The sequence below is a fragment of the Ctenopharyngodon idella genome, chromosome 15 (genome assembly GCF_019924925.1).
Source record: "Ctenopharyngodon idella isolate HZGC_01 chromosome 15, HZGC01, whole genome shotgun sequence".
NCBI lineage: Eukaryota > Metazoa > Chordata > Actinopteri > Cypriniformes > Xenocyprididae > Ctenopharyngodon > Ctenopharyngodon idella.
Genome location: NC_067234.1, coordinates 31,928,767 through 31,948,789, shown reverse-complemented (window position 1 = coordinate 31,948,789; position 20,023 = coordinate 31,928,767). Strand labels below are relative to the sequence as shown.

The following is a 20,023-nucleotide window of genomic DNA, read 5'->3' as shown; positions in this document are numbered from 1 at the left end:
GTTCGATCAGGTCAGTCCTTTCCTTCCTCCAAGATGGTTTGGAGAGAAGGCTATCTCCCTCCACCCTCAAAGCGTATGTTGCCGCCATTGAAGCACATCACGACGCAGTTGATGGTAAGTCCATGGGGAAACATGACCTGATCGTCAGGTTCCTGAGGGGGGCAAGGAGACTAATCCGCCTCGCCCTCCCTCTATACCCTCTAGGGACCTGTCCCTGGTACTTACATCTCTCTGGGGACCTCCCTTCTAGCCTTTGCAGTCATTTGAGTTAAAAGAGCTGCCCTTAAGACAGTACTCCTGGTTGCATTGGTCTCCATCAAGAGGGTAGGGGACCTGCATGCATTTTCACTCGACGAATCGTGCCTGGAGTTCAGGCCAGGTGACACTCATGTTACCTTGAGACCTCGGCTTGGATATGTGCCCAAGTTTCCTACCACTCCCTTCAGAGATCAGGTAGTGAACCTGCAAGTGCTGCCCTTATAGGAGGCAGACCCAGCTGTGGCTTTGCTCTGTCCCGTCCACGCTTTCCGTTTTTAAATGGACAGAATGCAAAGCTTTAGGACCTCAGACCAGCTCTTCATCTGTTACGGAAGCCAGCAGAAGGCAAAGGCTGTCTCCAAGCAGAGGATGGCTCACTGGATAGTGGATGTCATCTCCTTGGCTTATCACTCCCAAGGCGTGCCTTGCCCGCTCAGGTTGAGAGCTCACTTCACTAGAGGAGTTGCTTCTTCCTGGGTGCTGGTGCACGGTGCACAATTCCATTCCCGCCCCCTGGGCCGGATACAAGTGTCCATTGCTCCAGCGAGCTCCCCGTCCTGGCGAACCCTGTTGAGTTCCTCCGCCACTCCTTGCGGCTCGGACATTGCGGAGTGTCTGATGCTAGGCCAAGCACTCGTTACCAACGTCGGTGCTTGAGGTCACATATGTTGTGACCCCTATGGCAGTCGCATATGTGTGTATTCCACGGTGTGTATTCCCTTAGGAGAGTCTGCCCTGCTGTCATCTGTCAGATGTGTCTCCCCCTGTCTAGTGTCATTTATTAAAATAGATTTTGCACAACACAGACATTTAATATTGTGCAAATAAAAGATATTATTTTTCTGATTGAATCTTGAATCTGAATGATTGATACTTTAGATGTTTTATGATCATGTTGTGTGACATTTTAGATCTCAGTCTAATGATCCATCAAACATATTAATTTGTGCTTTAAGTTTGTATTTTCTCTTTAATAATGGATTCACTCCTAAACTGATCTGAACTAAGAGAGTGAAGAGTGTGTCATTGTTCTCTATAGGTTGTATGATTGTGGCGTCACAGATGAAGGTTGTGCTGCTCTGACTTCAGCTCTGAGATCAAACCCCTCACACCTGAGAGAACTGAGTCTGTCATTAAATAAAATAGGAAAATCAGTGAACCTATTGTCTGATGTACTACAGGATCCTCACTGTAAACTGGAGAAACTGTGGTAAGATCATATTTGACTCTCACACATGAATCACAATGTAAAGTATATTTGAAGTGTTCAGCCTCTTTCTGCTGCTGTGAGTTCAGCTGATTGAGCTGTAAATGATTGAACACATGAGCTGCTCCTCAGTAACATGATACTGCAGGACTGAGAGTCACACTAAAATACAACACAATCAACATTTCAGTCTCTTGACTTTAAACAGATTCGGGCTCAACAGCCAGAACTGAGAAATGAAGAACATGCTGGATTCAGTCTTATTGTTCGCCCCATTCATCTTTCTGCATTGACACTTTCTAAGATGTTTTTTAAACGTGTGTTTGTGTAAAATCACACATAAACAGATTAATTGATTTTCCATACATATAACAACCCCAATTCCAGAAAAGTTGGGACATTTTGTAAAATGCAATAAAACCCACAATCTGTGATTTGTTAATTCTCCTGAATCTTTTTTTAACTGACAAAAGTACAAAGAAAAGATTTCTGATGTTTCCGCTGACCAACATAATTGTATTTTGTAAATATAAACAAATTTTGATTTTGATGGCTGCAACACACTTCAAAAAAGTTGGGACAGAGGCAAAATAAAAGTGAAAATAATAATAATAATAATAATAATAATAATTCCTTACATTTATATAGCGCTTTTCTGGGTACTCAAAGCGCTTTACATATGGAAGGGGGAATCTCCTCAACCACCACCAATGTGCAGCATCCACCTGGATGATGTGACGGCAGTCATATTGCACCAGAACGCACCCCCTGCTAGCCTCACTAACACCTCTTCCAGCAGCAACCTAGTTTTCCAGGAGGTCTCCCATCCAGGTACTAACCAGGCTCAACCCTGCTTAGCTTCAGTGGGCAACCAGTCTTGGGCTACAAATAATTATATAATATCCAAGTTAAACTGTTTTTTAAACAGTGCACAATTAGCAGGTGAATTGGAAATAGGTGAGGGTATAATGTTTGGGTGTAAAAAAGTATCTCAGTCTTTGCAAGCAAAGATGGGTCATGGCTCACCACTTTGTGCCAAATGTCATGAGAGAATTGTCATACAGTTCAAAAATCACAAGACTGCAAAGAATTCATGTCTTTCACTATTTACCATACATAATGTTGTAAAAAAAAAAAAAATCAGGGAATTAAGACAAATCTCAGTCTGTATAGGGCAAGGTAGGACACCTCAGTTGAATGTGCATGACCTTTGACCTCTCAGATGGAACTGCATGAGAAACCTTCATGTTGTTGTGTTAAATATAGCCAAATGGGCTTGGGAATATTTTAGAAAACCTTTGTCACTTAACACAGTCTGACGCTGCATCAAGAAATGCATCTCAAATGTCTGTTACACAAGGAGAAAGCTATACATCTGTTCAACGCAGAGATGCTGCCGAGTTTCCTGGCTCCAAGCTCATCTCAGATGGTCCAAAAGAAATGTGGAAATGTGTGCTGTGATCAGATGAGTCCACGTCTCAGCTTGTTTTTGGAAAAAACAGACATGGAGTTCTCAGTCCCAAAGACGAAAGGGACCATCCAGACTTTCATCAGTGACACGTGCAAAAGAAAACATCTGTCATGGTATGGGGGTGCATCAGTGCAAACGGCATGAGTGACCTGCATTTGTGTGAAGGAACCATTGACATGGAGGCATGTATTGAGATACAGGGACATAAACTGCCATTAAGATGACATCTTTTCTGGGAAGCAAGACAGTGCCAGGCCTCATTCAGCATGTGCAACATCAGAGTGGTTTCTAGACAATATACACCATACAGTGGATGTGTCTGACTGCCTGCCTGCAGTCCAGATCTGACTCTTATTGAAAATGTATGGCCCATCATGAAAAGGAGAATCAGATGAATTATGCATTAAGGTTCATAACTATATTCAAGATGTGTCAGGATGCTGGTTTTCATTTTGTCCAATCTTAGGAGACCTGCTTTTATTAAGTGCTGATGTTGAGATGACAGAGTGGATTCAAATAAGTATTATGATAGGGAGATAAATTATTATGAGGGGATGGCGGTCAGCAGGTTCACCATCTTTTAAAGAATGGATTGCAGAATTGGGGAAAGTGGCACCATATGAAAAAATGTCATATAGACTACTCGAAAAAACAGACGTTTATGAGAGAAGGTGGGGTAGATATTTGGCATTTCTTGAGGATCTCTAAAGTCCTTGTGGTGAGACACATTGTAAGAATGTAAATTATTTATTCTGTTATATTTTGTGCTTTCTTTCTCTACAATCTACAATAGCAATCTACAAATAATTGTTTCTGACACGTTGTTTGGGTGGGCTAGGGGGAGGGGTTTACAAAACATTTAATTATCTGTAAATTGAATATATTGTTTGCCCATTGAAGGAAATAAAAAATATGAATCATAAAAAAAAAGAAAAGGAGAATCAGACAACGATGACAACAGACTGTTGCACAGATGTCTTTTATCAGGCAAGATTGGGTAAAAATCCACTTGCCAAACTGCAACAATTATTATCCTCAATTCCCAAATGATTAAAAATTGTAATTGAAAGGAAAGGTAATGTGACACAGTGGTAAACATGCCTCTGTCCTAACTTTTTTGGAGTGTGTTGCAGCCATCAAAATCAAAATTTGTTTATACTTACAAAATACAATAAAGTTGTTCAGTGAAAACACTGGAAATATTTTCTTTGTACTTTTGTCAGTTAAATAAAGCTTAAAGAGAATCAACAAATCACAGATTCTTAACTTTATTGTATTTTACAAAATGTCCCAACTTTTCTGGAATTGGGGTTGTACATAGTACATATCTAAGTAACATAGTAAAACGAACCCATGTAGTGAATAGTGTCATTTATTAAAACAGATTTTGCAAAAGACAGACATTTAATATAGTGCAAATAAGAGATATTTTTCCTGATTGAATAAAAATGGTTTTATTATCATGTTTTGTGACATTTTAGATCTTAGTCTAATGATCCATCAAACAGTAATTGGTGCTTTAAGTTTGTACTTTCTCTTTAATAATGGATTCACTGCTAAACTGAACTGATCTGAACTGAGAGAGTGAAGAGTGTGTCATTGTTCTCTACAGGTTGAAGGATTGTGGAGTCACAGATGAAGGTTGTGCTGCTCTGGCTTCAGCTCTGAGATCAAACCCCTCACACCTGAGAGTACTGGATTTGTCTGGGAATAAACTAAAACAATCAGGAGTGAAGCTGCTCTCTGATCTGAAGGATGATCCACATTATAACCTGAAGGAACTAAAATATTGTGAGTATATTTTTATTTAAAGCTTTTAAACTGATTCAAAAGTTCAGTAACAGCCACATATGTGTAAATGGAGAATATAAGAATAATTCAGATCCTCTTTAGTCTCTGTACTTTAAACTGTGTTTAATAAGAGTTTAATTCTGTAATGTGAATATGATTTATGAATATATGAATATTTTCATCTTACATTGTCTCTGTGTGTAAGTGATAAATAGAGAGTTGTTTATCATTTACTATTATTAATCAGTTTTTCATTCATATCTCTGGCTGTGATGAATATATAATATCTCTGGCTGTTTTTTCTGAAATGATCTCCTGATGTGATGTGACAGCAGTAATGTCTCATACTCATATGTGACTGTCTGTGTGTTTTATTGTAGGACTCTCAGTATTTAGACGTCAGTCCAGTTTCCTCAGGATCAGCTGATGGTGAATAAGGAGCTACAGAGACTGAAGACACAGAGACACACAGCGATCACACTGACATGTGTGTGTGACTTCACACCAGTTTCTCGTTTTATAGTAATGGCTTATGAAAATGAGAGATGAAAATAGCAACTTTGAACCGTTTCAAATTTGTTAGATACTGATTTCAATGTAGATGGTGTAACACTCAAAATATGCAGCAAATGATTAAAGCAAAGTGAAAAAACAAGCAATAGACAATAGATTTATTGTGCAAAACAGACATCGTTAGGAAAAGTTTTCACAAGTTTTACTAAGAGTGTGACTACAGAAGAGACAGATGTTGTAAATTTGTCTACCAGCAGAGGGCGACAAAGATTATTCACATAATTTCACTGAACATTTATTTCTGTAAAATATTTGTGTTATTTTTTTATGTGATGAGCTATTAACGTTTGCACCTAAATCGTCACATTCTTTTACTGGTTTCTTGTTTTTGTCCTCCTGCCTCTGAACACAGTTAATTACTAATTGCTATATGTTGATACATATTCCTTTTGATGGCAAGTATTTCTAAAGTCAACAACAAAAAGCAGTGACTCCTACGTAATTCTTCACTTTATATTAAAAGGAAAAGAACTGAAACTGAAATTTAGAGCATAGATGCAAACTCCTCACCTTTCGGTGAAAATTCACCTTTTTGTGATCAAAATAGGTCACCTGAGCAGTGTTGGGCACGTTACTTTAAAACAGTAATTAGTTACAGTTACTAGTTACTTCTCACAAATAGTAACAAAAAAGTAACTAATTAACAGGGAAAGTAACCATTGTGTTACTTTTTTCTTTTTCTTTTTTCTTTCAAATGTGTCAAATAACTTGGATGCCCCCAAGATTAAATATGTTAAATGAATGAAATGGACACTAAATAGAATAGATTATTATTATAAAACATTGTACACTAATCTACACTATTTTAATGTTGCTGTGGGACAATGTGAGAGACACCTATCAAATTCAATATATTACTGTAAATATTATCATTACTATAGTGGAAAAATAAAACACAATAGATGGTTTAATATTTATTGCAAAGGCCACAACTGGCCAACAAATAAGTCTAAAAATAAATTATCTAAATTAATCTAAAATTATCTAAATTATCCGATTCGACTCATGATCCGCTTTTGCTCACGACGTGAAATTTCTCTGTACTGTACTTGAGTACATGTTGGTAGCTGTTAAAGAAAATGTATTTAGTTTCATATTTATGTTTAAATACACCTATTATAATGTTATTTTTTAATTTCATCTGTTTGATTATGAAAAGTAGGTAAGATAGGATACATCATAAGATGCGCAATATATCGGGAGACATGGAGTGGGTCAGACATGATTTTGACCACTTCATTAACTTTATTTTTCCAGAAAGCCTTTCTTTAAAGTGAATTTCGTTTTGTAAAAATTGTATCATAAACAAAGTTAAAGTCAAATTAAAGATTTGAAACAAACGTAACCAAAACAATAAATAAAAAGAATTTAGATGTTTAGATCAACAGCATGAGTCTAAAGGTGCGATCAAAATGATACATTTCATGTGCAAAAACAGGTCAGTTGTGAATAGTGTAGAGATGAATGAAGCACAGCTCACAGAAGTCACTTTAAAACAATCAGCTTTCTGTCGGTCAGTGAGGCGAATTCACATGACCAACTTGAACACAAGCAAACTCTTTTTCACCCTCATGCAAAACTCTTGATTACGCAGATTCCTATTGAAGTACAATCTAATGAATACTGAAGTCAGTCACAAAACAGAACAATTGGTGGAGGAACCAGAAAAGGAAGCCAATAATATCTTCAGGGTTGATCAAAGTAAAAAAAAGACAACTACCTTAAACATTAATAAAATAATAAATATACAGACAATTCATCTAAATGATTAGTGAGACACTGAAAAGTCTTAGCCACAATCAAAAATTCTGGGCATTTTATGCATGTGTTGATGTTATTGTTCAGTCTCTTTGCAGTTTGTCATCCAGATTTAATTGTAATTGAATTCCAGTACTTGATACTCACAAACAAATAGTTGCTCTCTTGATTTTTGCCGATTATCCACCTTATTTTGCAATGCGGAAGTAAGCTATTTTCATTAGCCGGTTCATTAGCCGCTATATGTTAATAACGTAAAGAATAACAAAGTGCATTAAACGATAGAACTATTTGCGCTACAAACCAGTGTGTTTATGATTATGATACGTTGAAATGTTATGATAACAAAGCCTACTAGTTTGGAATATCAAGCAGTGTAACAGACTGTTTTTATACAGGTAAAATAAGTGGAAGGGAATGACACTGGAAGCCATGAGACATTTAAGTTACAAATGGCTGTGTACAAATTAAGACCTGAATAAAGTGAAGAAACATCATAATGTCACAAAAAATAATTTATCACAAAATGGACAAACAAAAAGACCAGGGCTGGATTTCCCGATAACGCTGTCTCTTAGCTCGCTACGAAGACTCTAAAGGTATACCTTAACTGAAGATATACCTTTTCTAGGCGTATTGAGACCTTAGAATCAACCTTTCTTAAGTGCGACGTTGGTGCTGTCCATGGCGGTGTTGCTGAATTGGTTGATATCGATGGCTCAAGAATCGATAATTCATGCAGGGCTGCTTTACTGTGAGAAAGCGGTGGTGTTTATAAAAGAATCACTTCAGAAGTAGAAATTGCATTTATTAGGACTCATGGGATCTTATAAAAATAATCAAAATTGCAAACTAAATCTATATTGTAATTTATCTATATTCTGAGGGCTCTATATTCTAGCTGAGACCCCAGTGTGAGTTTAAGGCGACCGTGATTTTAGAACGTATTAATTCCTTACATAGGTATCGTGTTTATATCGTTTTTCCTTTTTTATTCAAAATATTCACAAACCTGTTAACTATATCATGAATTTTATCATATATTCCGATTCCGTAAAATATGTGGAAGTGAATGTGTTTTGTCACGCGATGAGTTTGCACTGCAATTCAGAGCTGTCGGATTTAAGAAATTTTCCCCGAAATATATAGAAGTAGGCTATGTAGCCGGTGAACTGAGAGAAGAATAGAGTAAATTTCATTGTTTCATACACAATGTGTATCTGATATGAATAAAACACTTTACAAATTATATAATTGAAAGGGTTATTATTGCAGCTTTCGTAGACATCAGTGTATGGAATTTGATTTTTAACAAACTAAATGTCTTTTTTATATATAGTACTTAATTCGAATGTGTATTTAAATGTCTGAAACCTAAAATAAACCTGATGTGGTTGAAAACACTGTTATGACAAGCACTGAACGCGTCTGTCTCAGCGCCAAAGCACATTTGAATTTAACAGTGAATCTTTGTATTTTATTCTTATCCTAATTGAACACTGGGTGTATTACAACTTCAGAATTATATTCGTATAGACTGTCAACAGTGATAAGGTATAGCTAAGAGTGGTCCAGACAAACCTTACGAACGAATGACTTACAGAAGGTAGGCTAACAACAACGTTTCGGGAAACACATATTAATGTTAAGGCTTTAGGTATAATTTAAGAACGACGTATAGAGTTAAGAAGGTTTCGGGAAATCCAGCCCAAGTCTTCCACTTTCCCTCAGTGAGGAAAGAGTTTTGCTGACAGGATAGCCTATACTTCTCAATCGTCATGCGCTGCCATGAAAAGCCATTTAATGTGTGGAAAGAAGTTTATTTTCTGAATGCAACTGAATAAACACCTGAAGTTCATGCAGGTCAGAGGCTACATTTGTGTCTTATGTGGGAGTTTTTCCACAAAAAAGTCCCTTTAAACATGTATTCACAGCTTCATGCTCTCAGTGAGGAAGGAGTTTAGGTTACATCAGGTCTCATCAGCTGCACAGTTAATCTGGAGAAAATATATTTAACAAATAATATAAGAATCTGATAAAGCCATATATATATATATATATATATATATATATATACAAAAGTTTGTACAAAAGTCAAAAGTATTAAATTACTTAATTAATTAATCTCAGTTTACACTTGTCCATTTTTTCTTACATTTAGCTCCTCCATTTAGACATAAATTCTAAAATAATAATAAAAAATCTTTAAACAACTGAACACAACATCATAAATGAAAGACTAAAAAACATATGGTCTAATAAAGTTATAACATTTCAGACACAGTTTAAATACCAAATACTTTATCCTTTTTACTCAGCCAATCATACATCAACACAGCAGAACAGTTTCATTCCTGGATAAATCAGTTGTAAGATTGTTGGTGAACAGAGAACAGTTTAAATTGAAAGCTAATCAGAGGTTCTCATAAAAGAAATATTCTCTTTAAATGCATTATGGGTTGGTTGGTGTGTGTGTGTATGAAGCCATCTGTAAAAAAGTCTAAAGTGTGTCTAATGACATAATTTTGTTCTTACTCCTACAATTAAGAATAGCAAATGTCTCTACTAAATGTTCATGAGTGTTTAGACTTGATCTCAGTTCTTCAATGATTAAGAGAGCCGGAGAGGTTTCCTAATATAGACAGACTGCACGACTTCATTTAATACATTCAATAAAACTCATTGAATGTATTTAAAATGTTGGATCGACTGCATACACAATAAGATTTAACGCCCTCTGGCGTCAAACCATTGGAATTTCTAAACTTTTGGAAACCCTTACAAATCATATATAACAAAATCATATGTGCTTGTTTTGGTTTTGGACACGCACTCCGAACCACTAATTCAAAACAAAATATTAGCAAAGTGTTTAGAAAGCTCCTAGTTCAAGGTGCCATATGTATCTTTCAACACTATACGAAGGGAAGACGCACGCACCACCCTGTCGCGCGCGTCACAAATGTGAAAGTAAATGTTCAGAATTGATGTACGCCGATTTAACAACCAGAATAACAACCGTTATTTAATAAATTGCTGTTGTTGTCATTTCCGTCCAGAGTGTTGGAGATCAGATTCTGTTTCAACTGTTCAGATTCATCATGGATGACACACAAACATCCAGAGATGAAGATGTTTCTCCTGAATGCAGGTACTTTGAATAAACATAAATTACATTTAAAATATAGGTGTTTTTGTTATGTTAAGATTTTATTACAAACAAGACAAGACCTAAAGTGCTAAAGTTTGATGAAAAATACTTTTTAAAGACCTTGTAATAAAATTATTATAATCATAAATGATCAAATCTGTCTCTGTTATAGATCAGTTCATCAGAAGAAAACAGAACCAGAGCCCAGCTGTGTGTCTATGAGGAGTGACGGGTCTATAGGTCGTATAATAGGGTTTAAGAGTGGAGATACACAGACTGATCTCAGGTATAACACATCTGTAAAATATGAATATAGTATGGCATTTTGTATTATCAGAATAGTATTCTGATATTGAATAATTCTTTTTGGGTTTTGTTTATTTGATATTTTAAGGTATATAGTGTTGCTCACACAGACACACATCTATGAGAGTGCTTAGTTAAATGTACAGTTTTTGTATCAACATAGTGTGAATAAAAAACCCTAAAGTGATTCTATGTATAAAAGAATAAGTGTTTTTTTATTATTATTGTTTTGAATATGGTAATTTAAAGGGGACATCGGATGCCCATTTTTCACAAGTTAGTATGATTCTTTAGGGTCTTCATGAAAAGTCTATAACATACTTTGGTTAAAATTTCTCAGTGGTTGTGTAAAAAACACCCTTTTTACCTTATCAAAAACAGCTCTTTTCCCAGCGACCCATTTCGGTGCATGTCCCCTCATGATAATGAACTACTGTTCACCCCACCCCTATCTTCTGTGGGCTGCAAGCATGGACTGTAAAAAAAATATGGATGTAGTGTTCGTGATGTCACCCGTAGATGTCTGAAGAGCATTTTTGAAGTAAAAATGAGGCCGCTGCCATCTTAGCAGCGCGTCACCGCACGTCACTCCTTGATAACTGAAAATGGGCAAGGAGGCGGGACGTGGTTGGAACTGAGGTGCCTGGTTGCTGAAACCAGGCCCGCCTAGCTCGACATGATCATGTTAGCAGGCAAAGGAGCTATCTATCTATCTTAGATACTATCTAAAATATAAGTTATATCATTAGAAATGTTTACTGTCAATCTACGGTGTCTGTTTTTTTTACGATATAGATGCTCCAGCACCAGTAATTGTAATTTGTGTCTGGTGTGCAAACAGGACTTGATACCTTTATAATGAAATAGCGATCGGGAGATGAATCCAGTCTGTGGGACTTGGGTAAAATGTCCATCAGCGTCCACTGAAAAACAATAAACAATACTTTTTGTCCACAAAAGCGTTAAATCAATAAAATATTGTTATATTATCCATTGTTTGCATCACATTTCTACTGAATGATCTGCTCTCCATCATCGTTCTTCAAGAAATTATGCAACCTGAGCAGCGTTTATGTTGTAAAACTGTATATGATAGTATATATCTCACAAAAAAAAAAAGTATAATTTTTGCAAAATGCAGCAGTTTTAGTTATAATATCCAAGTTTTATATCCCGCCTTATATCCTCCACACCCTTAATTATGCAGAAATTTAGGGCTTAATATAATTTAAACGGATGAGTTATAAAAAAAATTCACCCCCCTCAGAGTTGTCATGAAGGGCAAAATTAGCTGTATAGACCAAAACCACAATTTGTACCAGCTTGTAAACATGTTTTTTTTTTCTGCTGTAAATTTGGGCATTTTAACATGGGGCTCAATGAGATTTTTTGGAGTCTCTCCCTAGTGGCCAGTCGATGAATAGCAGTCACTTCCGTATTGGCTTCAAGAGAAACTGGGGGAGGTTGCCGCTTGGTTGCAAGTAGGGCTCGCTGCAGCAGGCTGTAAACACTATTTGGCAGGTATTGCGTTGAATTCACCATTCTTATTTATGCAGTTATAATTGATCAAAAACGATTTAAAATACATTTGTAAATTACTTGTTAGTCATTAACCAACACCTTTATAAACCCTCTACAAAGGTAATCTTAATGTAGCTAGTGTTACCATGTTATCTTTACATAAAACGTACACAGTTTATAATAAGACAATGACCTTAATGCATTGTTCATTATTAACGTGCGGTTATGAATTACAGTGAGAAGGTTCTAAATAGAAATGACGACATATTTGTTTTTTCGACTGTATTTTATTTTGATAATGAACAAGCTGCGATGTCACATTTGTAGCGCTTTGTTGTGTGTGCCACAGTATGCGCGAGGCGCCGACGCGATCAAACAGCAGTCTTTGCAAGGGACTTGCCTCATCGTCATAGCAATGGTTCGTGACCAGGTCAGATTACGTCAGAGTTTGTTGTCGTTTGTTAGAAAATCATACCAACTTTTTAGCAAAACCTGCTTCGTACTGTACCTCATTCAGAAAGCAGCCTGGTGTAAAGTGATTCGTACAGACAAACGTATTTAGGTAGATCGGGGGGAGCATTCCCCTTAAAAAACAAAATTAATCCACTGCGTCTTCAGTGGCTCAGATGTCGGGAGTAAATGACGACTGCTATGTTCCTTCTTACATCCAATAACAAAACACCTCAGTTGCTTAGGAGACAGTCTTGTACCTGTGCGGCATCTAAACAAGGGCGGACTGTTTACAGCTCACTCAGGGCAGATCTATGTTAAAACGGCAGTGTCCGTCAACAGTCGTGGGAGGGGCCTGTGCAAATTGACGTCACTTTGCCAAGAATGTGTGAACGGCTTGTTCTGCCAAAGTGCTTATGATTTGTGGGGATTAAAAAAAAGCAGTGGGTGGATTTTTATCATTATAGGGTGGTTGTGTAGACACACTGCCAAGACACATTTAACACCATGTAAAAGTGAATTTTGCACCTGATGTCCCTTTTAAAGCATTCACTTTATTCTCTCTCTGTTATAGTTCAGTTCATGAGAAGAGATCAGAACCAGAGCCCAGGAGTGATGGGTCTATGGATCATAAATTACAATCCCTGAGTAGGGATACACAGACTGATCTGAGGTATAACATTACTGTAAAATATGATTATAGCATTATTTGATTATGACACAGAATACAAAAAAGACTGTGCTTATTAAGCCATGAAATAATGTGATATTTTAATTTTACAGCCATGAAGTCCTCAACACATTTAAATCAAATCTGATGAAGAAGTTTGAGTGTCTGTATGAGGGAACAGCACAGCAGGGAAACCCAACACTCCTGAATGAGATCTACACAGAGCTCTACATCACAGAGAGTGAGAGTGGAGAGATCAGTAATGAGCATGAGGTGAGACAGATTGAGACACAATCCAGGAGAGCAGAAACAGAGGACACACCGATCCAATGCAGTGACATCTTTAGACCTTTACCTGGACAACATAAACCCATCAGAACTGTGCTGACAAAGGGAGTCGCTGGCATTGGAAAAACAGTCTCTGTGCAGAAGTTCATCCTGGACTGGGCTGAAGGGAAAGAGAATCAGGACGTCCTGCTCATATTTCCACTTCCTTTCAGAGAGCTCAATTTGATGAAGGACAAAACACTCAGTCTTTCAGATCTTCTTCATGTCTTTTTCCCTGAAACAAAAGAAATGGAAATATCCAGTGACAAATATAAAGTGTTGTTCATCTTTGATGGTCTGGACGAGTGTCGTCTGTCTCTGGATTTTCAGAGCGATGTGAGGTTGTGTGATGTAAGTGAATCAGCCTCAGTGGACGTGCTGCTGACGAACCTCATTGTGGGGAATCTGCTTCCCTCTGCTCTCATCTGGATCACCTCCAGACCAGCAGCAGCTGATCTCGTCCCCTCTGAGTGTGTCCATCGAGTGACAGAGGTACGAGGCTTCAATGATCCACAGAAGGAGGAATACTTCAGGAAGAGAATCAGTGATCAGAGTCTGGCCAAAACAATCATCTCACACCTGAAGTCATCAAGGAGCCTCTACATCATGTGCCACATCCCAGTGTTCTGCTGGATCTCAGCCGCTGTTCTAGAGAAGATGTTGAGTGAAGCAGAGAGTGGAGAGATTCCCAAGACTCTCACTCAAATGTACACACACTTCCTGATCCTTCAGACCAACATCAAACATGAGAAGGACTATGAGAAGAACGTGACAGATGAAGACATGATCCTCAAACTGGGGAAAGTGGCTTTTCAGCAGCTTGTGAAAGGCAATGTGATCTTCTATGAGGAAGACCTGAGAGAGTGTGGCATTGATGTGACAGAAGCATCAGTGTACTCAGGACTGTGCACTCAGATCTTCAGAGAGGAGTTTGGCTGGTATCAGGGGAAAGTCTTCTGCTTTGTTCATCTGAGCATTCAGGAACATCTAGCGGCTCTATATGTGCACCTCTCCTTCACTAACAGCAACATAAATGTGTTTGACCCAATCACCAAACAGAGTTTGTGGTCTAAAGTTATGGACTGGTTTTATAATGTTTCATTATCTGAGCTGCATCAGAGAGCTGTAAACGAGGCTCTACAGAGTAAAAATGGACATCTGGACCTTTTCCTGCAGTTTCTTCTGGGTCTGTCAGTGAAGACTAATCAGATTCTCCTACAAGGACTAATAAAACATACAAGCATCAGATCTGACAGCAGCGAGGAAACAGTTGAGTACATCAAGATGAAGATCAGCACCATTGACTCTCCAGAGAAATCCATCAATCTGTTCCACTGTCTGAATGAACTGGGTGATCATTCACTAGTTGAGGAAATACAACAGTATCTGAAATCTGGAAGAATAAAGGAAGCCAAACTCTCTTCATCTCAGTGGTCAGCTGTAGCTTTTGTGTTGATGACTTCAGAGAAGAAGCTGGATGAGTTTGATATTAATAAATTTGTTGGAGGAAACAATAACACTGAAAAACTGAAAGTTTTTCAGAAGCTGCTGCCTGTGATTAAAGAATCCAGATCAATTCAGTAAGTATCACTGAGAACAATCACTTCACTGATAAAACATTAGAAAAAAAATAAAAGTTCATAAATCTTCAGTTCTGCAGATGTTGTCCAGGGTTTAGTGGTCAGTATTTTTATGTCTTTTCTAAACCGTGACAATGTAAATTTCCGTCAGACATTCAAAGTAAGATAATTTGCATATAAATAAATAATTCAGGTTTACCAGTTGAATGTTCTTGCACATAAAGAAGGAATTTATATGTTTAAATATTTGTTTTTAAATAAAAGAAATTAAGACCAAACAAACTTATTGAGAAACAGCTCATTTATCTTGTAGCTTAAATCTCCTAATGGAGAACAGCAGAATCTTAATTTTACTAGTCAGATGGGTGGTTAAACACCTGAACTTACCCAAACTTTAGCTTTAATCTATTTAAAATTCACATTTTAATTTTACTGTGAGATGGACATTTAAAGGTGCCCTAGAATTGACATTTTACAAGGTGTCCCAGAATGTGACTGTGAAGTTTCAGCTCAAAATACCCCATGGGTTTTTTTTTTTATTATACCATGTTTTAACTGCCTATTTTGGGGTGGGATTAAAAATGCTCTGATTTGGGGTGTGTACACCTTTAAATGCTCGTGCTCCCCACCCCCAAGCTTGTGACTCCAATAAACATTGCATAAACAATACTGAAGTTCACAATATAACTCTCAAAATGGATCATTACAAACTGTTGGTGATGCAGCATATCAGATCATGTAATTATGGCATGTATTTTGTGAATGTTTACATTTGATTCTGAATGAGTTTGATAGTGCTGCATGGCTAACGAGACTAAAGCTACACACAGTTGGAGAGACTCGATAAGAATGCGGATGCGTTTATGAATTATACAGACTTCAAGCGTTTTCGGGTTAAAAATGAAAATAACAACATGGCTCTGATCTCCGTGAATACAGTAAGAAACAATAGTAACTTTAACCACATTTAACAGTACATTAGCAACATGCTAACGAAACATTTAGAAAGTCAATTTACAAATATCACTAAATATATCATGATATCATGGATCATGAACAGTTATTATCGATCCATCTGCCATTTTCGCTATTGTCATTGCTTGATGGCTTTACAATACCTGCAGAACGTCTGAAGATTCGGCTGTGCAGCTCCAGACGTTAATACTGCCTTGAACATGGGCTGGTATATGCAAATTTTGGTTGCGTACATATTAATGACCCTGACTGTTGCGTCACAGTCAGTGTTATGCTGAGATTCACCTGTTTTTCCGTGGTGTTTTTAACGCACAAGATTTACATATGAAGGAGGAAACAATGGTGTTTGAGGCTCACTGTATGTCATTTCCATGTACAGAACTCTTATTATTCAACTATGCCAAGGTAAATTCAATTTTCAATTCTAGGGCACCTTTAAAGAATTAAATCACTGAGTATCTGAAATTAGTGCAGGTTCTCTGGTAAAGTACAGATGTAATATGTAGCAACAGCTCCATCATAACAAGAATAGCAATGTACAGTGAGACATTTAAGATTATTCACAAGTCATTACTTTTACAAATAATTGAAATAGAATTTCAAAAATATATTGATATGAATATTTTTCTATTAATCTATTAGTATGCTTTTATATTGTGCACATCTATTTCGACATGCTGTTTTGCAGTGTGTGATTGGCCATCGGTCCTCTCAGCAGCAAGATAAACAAAATTTTTATTCAATAAATTATTCATAGCCTCAAAAGAGTGCTTCCTTTACAATCACTAAAAAGCTGTCACTCGTCTCAGTTCACAATCTCACAAATTTCCATTATTAATCAATAAAGTTGTCTACACTGCATTAATTTGTGCTTCAAGTTTGTACTTTCTCTTTAATAATGGATTCACTGCTAAACTGAACTGATCTGAACTGAGAGAGTGAAGAGTGTGTCATTGTTCTCTACAGGTTAAGTAATTGTGGAGTCACAGATAAAGGTTGTGCTGCTCTGACTTCAGCTCTGAGATCAAACCCCTCACACCTGAGACGACTGGATCTGACTGGGAATAAAATAGGAAAATCAGTGAATCTGCTGTCTGATGTACTACAGGATCCTCACTGTAAACTGGAGATACTGAGGTAAGATCATCTCTAATATTCACACGTCTTTGTCCTCACTAAGATGTCTCCTTTAATGTAAATTCTAAAACTAAAATCAACTTGTAAAATAAATGCTCAGTAAAGACACTAAATATCAGTGCAAATGATGATTAATACTCCTTCACCTGCTCCTCATTTTTAAGAGTTTAAGTTTTCATCTTATTTTCTCCTTGTTCTAAAATGATCTGAGCTCATTGTGTTCTCATGTAATTACACGCTGTTTTGCATCGGTCCTCTCAGCAGCTTTTATTCAATGGATAATTTTATAGCGTCGAAAGAGCGCTCCCTTTACAATCACTAAAAAGCTGTCACTCATCTCAGTTCACAATCTCACAATGTTCCATTATAATCAATAAAGTTGTCTACACTGCATAATGAATCTTTTACTTGCATCGGTCTTTGTTTGTTAATGAGAGGATTCTTGAGCGTACAGAACTCAGCACTGAACAAAAACTCCAACAACAACAACAAAACAAAAACTGGGTTCTGACTAAATAAAACACCTCTGATTGGCCATTGCGTTTAAGAGATCAACAAACATGTCTGTGATTGGAAACATTTGACATTCTCTAGAACACAAAAGTGCACTGGAGCGATTGCCAAATCTGTTTTGCCAATGTGATATTATTACATTATCAACTGAGGGTGCTTATATTTATATTTCACTTTGTTTTTTACCCATATTTTAATTTTTAACAAAAAAAATTATTTGTGATCAAACATTAATTGTTGGACCACCTGCAGTATCGCTGCAGAGCCCTGGTTGAAGACCCTTGGTTAAAAGTTAATAAATACATAAATATTAATTCAGTCTTAACATTTTTTATCAATGTGAATTTGACCATGAAACTTCAACTCTCTACAGGTTGGTTGATTGTGGTCTCACAGATGAAGGTTGTGCTGCTCTTTCTTCAGCTCTGAGATCAAACCCCTCACACCTGAGAGAACTGGATCTGTCATGGAATAAACTAGGACAATCAGTGAATCTGCTGTCTGATGTACTACAGGATCCTCACTGTAAACTGGAGAAACTGTGGTAAGATCATATTTGACTCTCACACATGAATCACAATGTAAATTATATTTAAGGTGTAAAGAGAAATGAAGAACATGCTGGATTCATTATTACTGTTTATCACGTTCATCATTCTGCGATTACACTTTCTAAAATGTTTTTTAAATGTGTGTTTTTGTGTAAAATCACACACACACACACACACACACACACACACACACACACACACACACACAGATTAACTGATACTCCATACATATTACATAGTACAGATAAATAACATAGTAAAACTAACCTATGTAGTGAATAGTGTCATTTATTAAAACAGATTTTGCAAAAGACAGACATTTAATATATTTATTATAGTGCAAATAAGAGATATTATTTTTCCTGATTGAATGATAATTTAGATGTGTAACGACTCAGAAGAGTATTGATCCATTTGCAGTTTATTCAACAACAAGGGCAATACAGGAATCATAAACCAAGTAACAGGCAGAGGGTCGAGGCAGGCGGCAGACAGGGTAAACTGGAACAGGCAAAGAGGTCGAGGCAGGCGGCAGGCAGGAATAAACAATAACAGGCAGTCAAGTAGGCAGGCAGCAAGAATCACAGTCCAGAATAACAGTCCAATTGATAACAGGCAAACAGACAGGAAAGAACGCTCAGAAATAATAACCGTGGCTGATCAAGACTTCGCACGGAGCTGTGTGAGAATGGGTGTTTTATAGTGAATGGGTAATGAAGTGATTGGCGGCAGGTGCGAGCGTGATCAGTCCCAGGTATGTGGGCGTATGGGAATTGTAGTCCAATAGAACCTAATACTCGGGAGAGGGCTCCCTCTGACGGCCCAGGAGATCTGGTGCAGAGAACCCAATCGTGACAAGATGTTTTATGATCATGTTTTGGTCATTTTAGATCTCAGTCTAATGATCCATCAAACATCATTAATTTGTGCTTTAAGTTTGTATTTTCTCTAATAATGGATTCACTGCTAAACTGATCTGAACTGAACTGAGAGAGTGAAGAGTGTGTCATTGTTCTCTACAGGTTGTGGTATTGTGATCTCACAGATGAAGGTTGTGCTGCTCTGGCTTCAGCTCTGAGATCAAACCCCTCACACCTGAGACATCTGGATCTGACTGGGAATAAAATAGGAAAATCAGTGAATCTGCTGTCTGATGTACTACAGGATCCTCAGTGTAAACTGGAGAAACTGTGGTAAGATCATCTCTCTAATATTCACACGTCTTTGTCCTCAGTAAGAGTTACTTTTCATCTTATTTTCTTCTTGTTCTAAAATCATCTGAGCTAATTGTGTTCTCATAGATTTCCTAAAGCATGGCATGAATTTAACTGTGAAATACAGTGTAGAGCTGTAACCTGGAGGTAAATGGGTGATGATCTGGAGGAAAAGATGCTCATTAACATGATCTCAATGCATGTGTAGGCTGTAGTTCTTACATTGTGCATTAGGATATTGAATATCTCTATTGAGTTCACCACATTTCAATTCAGTTTATAAGCTCCCAAATGAGAACAAACATAACACAATTGTGTGTTTGATTACAAGATTTAATAAATGATATGTAATGGGAAATCCTGTGAAGCAGAAATTGAGCATCAACATGAATAAATCTCGTTCTATCAGCAGCAGTATGTGGCAATGTTTGTCATTATATCACCTCTCCTGATCTGAGACCAGAGTGAATAACAAACTACAGACACTTGAACTACAACTCAAACTGTCATTGTTCTCTACAGGTTGTTTGATTGTGGAGTCACAGATGAAGATTGTGCTGCTCTGGCTTC

At 37.1% G+C, this 20,023-nt stretch overlaps 1 protein-coding gene and 1 long non-coding RNA gene across 6 annotated transcripts in view; one reads left to right on the top strand and one right to left on the bottom strand.

The window, feature by feature from the left end:
- Nucleotides 1-20,023, top strand: part of LOC127496210 (NACHT, LRR and PYD domains-containing protein 12-like) — a 206,778-nt gene that overhangs the window by 21,212 nt on the left and 165,543 nt on the right. For 4 of the 5 annotated variants that reach the window (XM_051863936.1, XM_051863937.1, XM_051863938.1 and 1 more), the window contains exon 8: nt 1,298-1,468. In XM_051863936.1, coding sequence (XP_051719896.1) covers nt 1,298-1,468 — 171 coding nt within the window. Of the gene's footprint in view, nt 1-1,297; nt 1,469-4,548; nt 4,578-20,023 lie in introns of all 5 variants that reach the window. The other variant, XM_051863934.1, reaches the window with a different exon arrangement.
- The window catches only part of LOC127496213 (uncharacterized), a 163,319-nt gene continuing 157,029 nt past the window's right edge, over nt 13,734-20,023 (bottom strand). Inside the window, exon 3 of the long non-coding RNA XR_007925265.1 lies at nt 13,734-13,873. This is a non-coding gene — a long non-coding RNA (uncharacterized LOC127496213). The remainder of the gene's footprint in view (nt 13,874-20,023) is intronic.